Below are 8,918 nucleotides of genomic sequence, written 5' to 3' on the forward strand. Positions count from 1 at the left end.
TTAAAGTATTTTGTCTGATTTAAAAAATTTGCCTGAAATTATTCAAAGTTGAAAGTGTCCTTTCTCTCTCTCTCTTTAATAAACTCAGTTTGGTACTTGATTAAATGATCATAGACTTAAGTAATGTTAGCAATCCTATATAATAATATTTATTTAAAATTGCAGACCTTTAGTTTAAAATACATTTTTATTTTTAAATTTTTCTTTTCCCTCTTTTTTTTTTCCAGATCAACAACCCCTCCCCGTCGTAAGCGCTGAGGAATGATGTGGCAAGAATGCCATGATGTTGTTTAAAAAATTCCATGAGTTTTAAGGGCTTGTCTCATTATAGAGGCACATTGTGGCTGTGTAGGTGAAATGAGAATTTTTTTTTTTTAAATCTGTAAATAGGTGTACTTTTTCCAAATGCTGCTCCAAGTTACTTAATAGGATTTCTTTGTATTACATTTTTTTCAAAAAATAGTGCATAATAAGACTATAAACATGCCATTCTCTTTCAGCTGTAATGTTCTTAAAATTATTCTTGAATGTACTGTGATGTCAATAAAGCTCTTTAGTTCATTTTTGTTAAAATTCTTGACCTTAATTTTATGATTTTAATCTAAGGAACGTACTTTTATAAAAAGGCAGCTGGAATTTTGTATAACAGGTTTTAAAGGTACTTCCTCCCACCTTCCCCAAAGAAAATGGGTTTTAACTTAGTTTGTCAAAGTTTGTAAATTGTACCCACGGACTTTTGTCAAATTCCAACTTTAAGGGTGTGGAAGAGGGCCAGAAATAGACCTATACTTTTATTTGGAAACATTTGATGGATTTCTAAATTTCCTATTTTAGAGATTTTTCAAGTAATCTATTCTCTGCGTGTATAAAGTTTGGTTCACTCCTGTAAAATCAAGTTGCTGGAATCAATCAAGCCAGTGCATCAGTAGAGTTACTTGTAAGGAATGGTTTGTTTGACACTAATGGTCAAGTCTCGAACTATATTCTGCAGTCACCCACATCTGTTTTAGAAGAATATTTAAACACTTGGGGTTATCATAGAAATAAGACTCACAATTCAATATATTTATTTATTTTTGAAGTATATTATGACCTCAGCTCAATAGAGGAATGCTGTATTATGCAGGTTTGTGTCAATTTCATAATATTAAAATAGTCTGATTTTGTCAGTTTTTTAAAAATAATGATCATTGAGTTGTCTAACAGTTTAAGTTAGTGGCCTAACAGTTTAACTTATGAGTAGAACAGGGCTCTTGAGGCTTTCAAATGCTCAACTGCTTTCAGGGTCCGTTTTTAATCATTTTTCACTTATATATTGGTAGCTGAATCTCTGAAACAAATGCTTTTAAATTTTAATTTAAAAAGAAAAGCAGGTACACATCACAGAAAAAGTTGTTGAAATATGCCTTCTTACCAGCAATAGTTCATTTTAAAAACAATGCCAGATTTTTGCCAAGATCAGTGTTTTCCTCAGAATGAAAATAGAAATAGATTTGTATAGTGTGATCTTGTACCTCTCTATATAGGTTCTTAAATAATTTTGAGCAGTTATGCATTTATCTAACGGAAATAAACCAACTGTGAATAAATGCATGTTACCAAAATGGCTGTTTACAGTGCATTTAGTTCTGATATTTATAAAGTTGACATTTCACAGAATAACTTTAAAATAGTTTGGAATTCTATATAGTTTAGACATCAGTAATATCTGGAAGCAAAATAAAGAAAAATGTGCAATATTTTTTATGTAGGTGAGCTAACCGTGTTCCTAATTGCAGAATTATCTGATTAATTTGTAATAGATAAGTTGTATAACATTTTCATATTTTCAAATGTTTTTTAGATAATCTTCAAGTGAAATATTATTTTCAAAATAAAATCTTACAGAAAAATTCTGGCTATGATATGCACATTTTTGGGCACGATAAGATCTAGAGCCAAAAGTACCATTTGACAGTTTTCTTTGCCATAATTTGAAAACTTACCAGTTAAATCTGTAGATTTTTTTAAAAAAAGTCATGGGATCCAGCAGGTGGCATGATGGTTATGGCACTGGATTCCCACATGGCTGATGGCAACTTGAAAATCATGCCAGGTGCCAGGCACGTGTACATGCGTGCCCAAAATCCCAAGAGGAAAGCAGGGGAGAAGGGATTGCAGCATGGCCATCATCCCTGGGGTAGGGGAGGGTGGGGGACAGATGGAATTCTCACTTTTCCTCTGTCTCTGTTTCCAGTTTCTCCCTATGGCAAAGATCTTAAGGGAAAAAAAAAAATCATGACATTCGTGATTATCAGTGTCTGTTATAATTAGATATTTGGGTTTTTCAGATTTTTATGGATATTAGGGAATTCATTCTTTATATGTTTACCTCAAATGGCAAGATTTTACAAAATAGTGCTTCCATGATTTGAGATGTGAATGCTGAAGTCTACACATTAATTATATGTATAATTTGTTTACAAAATCTTTTCTAAAATTATACCACCAGAAAATTAACAGAGTCCATTTTTAAGACAGTCGTTGGTCTGGGTTGGTTAATAAAAACTGTTTTAATGGGTTATTTTAAAAAACATTAATATTTCTAGTGTATTAATGATACTTGTTTTGGTGGAGTGGGAGTAAACCACACCATCAAGAGAATAAAATACAATTTAGAAGAGGTAATTACAAGATTTGTTTCAGGCCCCAAAATATAAATAAAGATTGGTGTGGAATCTCATTAATGTATATGTTTTCTGCGATTGTAAAATGTCTGTTTTAGCATGTATTGCCAGTGGTATAACACACAGTACGTAAATTTTCCAAACATAGTCTACTTTTAGTGTTTTGAGTTATTTGCTGATTCAAAAAAAAAAGCACATGAAGTATAATGGGAAAGAGATTTATTTGGATTTTTTTTCTTTTTTAAAAAATATGTATTATTATTAATTACCAGCGAGTACATTTGCCAGAAAGACAGGGAGAAAGTACTCTGAAGAAAGCACTCTCTGACGGGGCGTGGTTATGGCGCAGTCCCTTCTCTTTCTCCATACTGTTAGGACCTTGGGCATACATGCACACTGAGCTGGCCATGTCCCTCAAGCCATAGGAACCAAGACTGAACCACAGCTGTCCACATGGGGTCTAGTTCTCTCAACCACCAGGCTACAGGGCTGGCCTGTATTTAGATTTGGTGTGAGGGGTTGCTATGGGGCTCGTGGGCTCCAGAAAGAGAAAGCAAGAAATCACCCCCCAACCCCCAGGAGGGATGGGCATGCACATGCTCAACGTGAGTTTACGGCCCCAGGTCCAGAACGCCAACTGTGGTGGACTACATGGGAGTCCAGCAACATAGCCATTATGCCAACTGCTGGTTCCCTGTATTTGGATATTTTTACATAATTACATTAGGTCCAAAGGCCCTGTAATACTGCCTTATGGAAATCTGTACATTTAAACTTGACTTTACTACATAAAATGTATTTTAATTCATTATAGTTTCTAAAATGTGTACATAAACTAAGTATAGTTTAATAGAAGTAGTATTAGAATCTTTGGCTTGCCCTGGCCCTGCTACTTGATGTATTTTAGGCAAATCACCGTGGGCCTCAATTTCTTTAATTGTGTAAGGGAGGAATTAGATTAAAGTCTTGGACATTTCTAGACCTAAGTTCTTCCCGTTTTAAATAGCATTTGGTTGTAAAGTTCAAAGTCTGAAAAAGAGGATGGACTTTATTGTTGGTGCTTAAAGTAATACACACATGATTTACATTTATACCATGAAGACTTACCAGAAGTCTCCCAAAGAATTTTTTTGTAAACACACATTGGTTAAAGCTGCTACTTTCTGATTATGGTAATGTAAGTTATGATAAAATTATTCTAAGTTACTAATTTATGTAAAATTTTTGAGTAAATAGGAAAATTTGTTACTAAGTGGGTGTATGAGGAGTCTTAAAGTCTTAAAGTATGAAAAAGTATAAAAAACAATTTCAATTTTTTTGCACCAAAGTTAAATACATTTCTCTGTGAACTTTTTGAAGGCCCTTTATATAATATATCATTTCAAAGTGATAAAACTGTTAGCTCTTGGGGCCTGCAGGTGGTATAGTAGTTATGGTGCTGAACTTCCTCATGGCCAACCAAAGTTCAAGTCCTAGACCCATGGCTTGAAACTCAAGTCAAGCATGTGTGTGTGTGTGTGTGTGTGTGTGTGTGTGTGTGCGCGCGCGCCCCCAAAATCCCAAGAGGAGAACCAAAGAGAAGGAAGTGTGGCGTTGCCATTGCCCCTGGGGGAAGGGGGAGGTGATTTCTTATAAAGTGTATTTCCTCTTTCTGTCTCCCTTGAGTGCATACGCCCTGTGGCAAAAATCTCTCTTAAAAAAAAAAAAAAAAGCTGTTAAAAAGAGTGCCTTCCCATAAGTAGGATTTTAAAAATTACATAAGAGTTGTAAAATTGAATTGTAAAATACTTAATAGGTGTTAGAGTAGTTTAACAGTACAAGTATTGTTAAACCTATACAGATAATCTGGGACATATCACCAACAATGATATGCTGCTAAAATTAGAGCCAGCACTACTTTTCAACACAACTTTTGGTTTAAGGGTCATTGTAGAGAAAAGTACTGTGAGCAAGCTTTGCAAATCTTGGGTCATAATTTTGGAGTCCCGAAGGGTTTTTGCTTCCTGTCTCTGTTCAGGCTAATCACTAATGCCTTTGTTACTTAACTGAAAGTGTAGTGGGGAGGCTCTGACCCAGTGAGGATGTGGGGTGTACGTTCAAGAAAATACATTTTAAATAAAGCTCTCATCTTTACGTACTTGGATTTTGCTTTTTTCCCTTGGACCTGTCACTCCAATGGATATACATAACACATGCTAAATTTTCTTTTGTGCAGAGCTTTCTGTTTCATTTGGAAAGATGGTCACGTATCTAAGGAGAGGGGATCTTGAAGAGGTTACAGAAACAGAAAAGTCTGCATTTGCTCTTAGGAGGAGGTCCACATTTTAGCTAGAGTCATAGATGAGCCAGAAATGAAAGACTATTCCTGAGTAGTAAATTTCACCAATTTAACCCTGCCTATTGGAAATAGAGTAATAGTTTTGCCTTAAATGTTGAAAATTTACTGTTCTTATTCAAGGAATGGCTTTTGTGTATTTACACCAAGACGTTGCTGACCTCTGTTGGTAGCTCTAAATGAAGTTACCTAGACTGAATCGTAACAGTCTCCTATTAATACATAACGTATACCTGCCCAGGACATTAGCAGATCACTTACATAAAATAAATGTTAGATTTGGACTTAATGGCCCTCTGTGCTATTTGAGTGCCTTGAAAGGGGAAGCAATTCTGTTCTTAGGGAAGAGGGCATCGTCGTCGGTGTCTTAGGGAAATATACATGCTAAGGAGAGGCATTTGTTAAGTGTGAAGTAGAGCTACACGTAATAAAGGTCACAGCGCAAAATAGTGGTATAATGTCTACTCCGAGGTTTGAGGGAATCCTCATAATAAGCAAAATAGACCTTAAAGGGTCGTTTACAAGAATAAAAACGGTTTCACTACACGCCTTCCTTGCTGCGTGTTGTAGAAGTCATCGCCACATACAGAACAGAAATGCAATCCTAAAAGCAGGCTGCAGAGGGCGAGAGTGCGTATCGGAACCTTTTCGTTGGAGAGATTTCGCAGGAGGGACCGGAAGAGTGTTGGGTTCCCTTGTCGCGATGTGGGGAGTCCGCAGGCTGAGCTCCTCCGGAGGTCGTTTCGTAGGGGTGCGTGGGCCCGAGTGCCGGGGCGCACTAGCCGAGCGCCCTCGCTCAGCCTCGTCGGCGGGTGAGTGTGTACAGGGTGCCCTCGCGTGGAGGGCGCTGGGGGCTCGGGGCTCTGCGCTCTACGCGGAGGAGGGCGGCGGGCTTTCGCTCGACTCCGCGTCGTGTCAGCGACTTTGGCTTGGCTCTTGGTCTTCTTTTCTCCCCCGAATAGTCCTAGACCCATGGCTTGAAACTCAAGTCAAGCATGTGTGTGTGTGTGTGTGTGTGTGTGTGTGTGTGCGCGCGCGCCCCCAAAATCCCAAGAGGAGAACCAAAGAGAAGGAAGTGTGGCGTTGCCATTGCCCCTGGGGGAAGGGGGAGGTGATTTCTTATAAAGTGTATTTCCTCTTTCTGTCTCCCTTGAGTGCATACGCCCTGTGGCAAAAATCTCTCTTAAAAAAAAAAAAAAAAAGCTGTTAAAAAGAGTGCCTTCCCATAAGTAGGATTTTAAAAATTACATAAGAGTTGTAAAATTGAATTGTAAAATACTTAATAGGTGTTAGAGTAGTTTAACAGTACAAGTATTGTTAAACCTATACAGATAATCTGGGACATATCACCAACAATGATATGCTGCTAAAATTAGAGCCAGCACTACTTTTCAACACAACTTTTGGTTTAAGGGTCATTGTAGAGAAAAGTACTGTGAGCAAGCTTTGCAAATCTTGGGTCATAATTTTGGAGTCCCGAAGGGTTTTTGCTTCCTGTCTCTGTTCAGGCTAATCACTAATGCCTTTGTTACTTAACTGAAAGTGTAGTGGGGAGGCTCTGACCCAGTGAGGATGTGGGGTGTACGTTCAAGAAAATACATTTTAAATAAAGCTCTCATCTTTACGTACTTGGATTTTGCTTTTTTCCCTTGGACCTGTCACTCCAATGGATATACATAACACATGCTAAATTTTCTTTTGTGCAGAGCTTTCTGTTTCATTTGGAAAGATGGTCACGTATCTAAGGAGAGGGGATCTTGAAGAGGTTACAGAAACAGAAAAGTCTGCATTTGCTCTTAGGAGGAGGTCCACATTTTAGCTAGAGTCATAGATGAGCCAGAAATGAAAGACTATTCCTGAGTAGTAAATTTCACCAATTTAACCCTGCCTATTGGAAATAGAGTAATAGTTTTGCCTTAAATGTTGAAAATTTACTGTTCTTATTCAAGGAATGGCTTTTGTGTATTTACACCAAGACGTTGCTGACCTCTGTTGGTAGCTCTAAATGAAGTTACCTAGACTGAATCGTAACAGTCTCCTATTAATACATAACGTATACCTGCCCAGGACATTAGCAGATCACTTACATAAAATAAATGTTAGATTTGGACTTAATGGCCCTCTGTGCTATTTGAGTGCCTTGAAAGGGGAAGCAATTCTGTTCTTAGGGAAGAGGGCATCGTCGTCGGTGTCTTAGGGAAATATACATGCTAAGGAGAGGCATTTGTTAAGTGTGAAGTAGAGCTACACGTAATAAAGGTCACAGCGCAAAATAGTGGTATAATGTCTACTCCGAGGTTTGAGGGAATCCTCATAATAAGCAAAATAGACCTTAAAGGGTCGTTTACAAGAATAAAAACGGTTTCACTACACGCCTTCCTTGCTGCGTGTTGTAGAAGTCATCGCCACATACAGAACAGAAATGCAATCCTAAAAGCAGGCTGCAGAGGGCGAGAGTGCGTATCGGAACCTTTTCGTTGGAGAGATTTCGCAGGAGGGACCGGAAGAGTGTTGGGTTCCCTTGTCGCGATGTGGGGAGTCCGCAGGCTGAGCTCCTCCGGAGGTCGTTTCGTAGGGGTGCGTGGGCCCGAGTGCCGGGGCGCACTAGCCGAGCGCCCTCGCTCAGCCTCGTCGGCGGGTGAGTGTGTACAGGGTGCCCTCGCGTGGAGGGCGCTGGGGGCTCGGGGCTCTGCGCTCTACGCGGAGGAGGGCGGCGGGCTTTCGCTCGACTCCGCGTCGTGTCAGCGACTTTGGCTTGGCTCTTGGTCTTCTTTTCTCCCCCGAATACCGGCTTGACCACCCCTTCTCAGAGGCCAAGAACAAGGACCGAGGACTCTGCGTGCAGCCTGAGGGTGGCGTAGCAACCTGGGGGTGGCGTAACTCCCTGGGCCTCGCTCCGTATCCAGCGATCATTGTCTCATTTTGGTTAAATTCCTTGCCCCCGCAGTCAGCAACTCACATGTGTGTGTCCTGGAGTCTCAAGGTCGCACCTACTTTGCCAGGGCAAGGAAGACACACTAGCTGGTCTCTTGTAGTTACACATATCGTTGTATCTGTGTGGTTTATTGCACGTATCTTGCATTATAAGGAAAAAATATATTTTTTATTAATAAGTTAATTCAAGGCTATTGTAAATAAGACAATGCACTGCACTTTGTTTCTAGAACACAGTCTAATCTAATTTTTTTGTTTAAGTGTTTGCCTTAGGGTGCACTTGTGGGAGAGACAGAGACAGTCACAGGCAAAATGAGAAATCACCCTGCCTCCCATGGAGGATAGCCACACTATGATCCCTTTTCCTCCATTCTCCTCTCTGAATTTTGAGCACACGTGCACAGGCACCCTACAAGATTTTCAAGCCACTGTGTCCAGGATTGGAACCTCTGTCAGCTATCTGGGAATCTAGCATCTTAACCACCTGCCAGCGGCTGGCCCCTGTATGAAACTTGTTTCACAAATACTGCATATCTGACACTTATGGGTACTGGGAGTTTTTAAATGAATGATACTTCAAGAATTCTTTGTTTTTGAGTTTGGCTTAGGGCTGCACCGTAGCCTAGTAGTTAAGGGAGCTGGAGCTGTGGTTTGAATCCCCACTTTGGTTTGAAAAACTTGTGCTTGTGTACCTTAAATCCCAACAGGATGAGGAAAGAGAGAAGGGATTTTGGTGTGACCATGCCCCATGGGAGGGGTGTACGTGCTCTCTCTTTGTCTCTGGTGAACATGTCTTCTGGCCATTAAAAGTAAATAACTCTAGCAGTGTAAAACTCAGTGATTTGCAAGGCTGACCCACATGGAAGGATTCCTGCTTAGTGTCTAAAGACCTCTCTTGGGTATTTTGGGTGTACTAGTTCAGGGCTGGCTGGAGCTGGATCTCCCTTTTTAAAAAACACTCTTTTTTTTTTTTTTTTTTCAAA

General features: G+C 39.6%; 2 protein-coding genes across 7 annotated transcripts in view; both read left to right on the forward strand.

Annotated features, from left to right (window-relative positions):
- PNISR (PNN interacting serine and arginine rich protein) overlaps window positions 1-2,007 on the forward strand; it is a 36,369-nt gene extending 34,362 nt beyond the window's left edge. For all 5 annotated transcript variants that reach the window (XM_006170907.3, XM_014585161.2, XM_006170906.3 and 2 more), the window contains one exon: window positions 228-2,007. In XM_006170907.3, coding sequence (XP_006170969.1) covers window positions 228-258 — 31 coding nt within the window. In that variant the 3' untranslated portion in view covers window positions 259-2,007. The remainder of the gene's footprint in view (window positions 1-227) is intronic.
- A 3,510-nt stretch (window positions 2,008-5,517) lies between these two features.
- The window catches only part of COQ3 (coenzyme Q3, methyltransferase), a gene marked incomplete in the record, with an annotated part of 37,075 nt that continues 33,674 nt past the window's right edge, over window positions 5,518-8,918 (forward strand). Inside the window, 1 exon segment of one of the 2 annotated variants that reach the window (XM_014585173.2) lies at window positions 5,518-5,813. In XM_014585173.2, coding sequence (XP_014440659.2) covers window positions 5,705-5,813 — 109 coding nt within the window. 2 annotated transcript variants of the gene reach the window in all.

The sequence above is a fragment of the Tupaia chinensis genome, unplaced genomic scaffold (genome assembly GCF_000334495.1).
Source record: "Tupaia chinensis unplaced genomic scaffold, TupChi_1.0 Scaffold149168_1, whole genome shotgun sequence".
Taxonomy (NCBI): domain Eukaryota; kingdom Metazoa; phylum Chordata; class Mammalia; order Scandentia; family Tupaiidae; genus Tupaia; species Tupaia belangeri.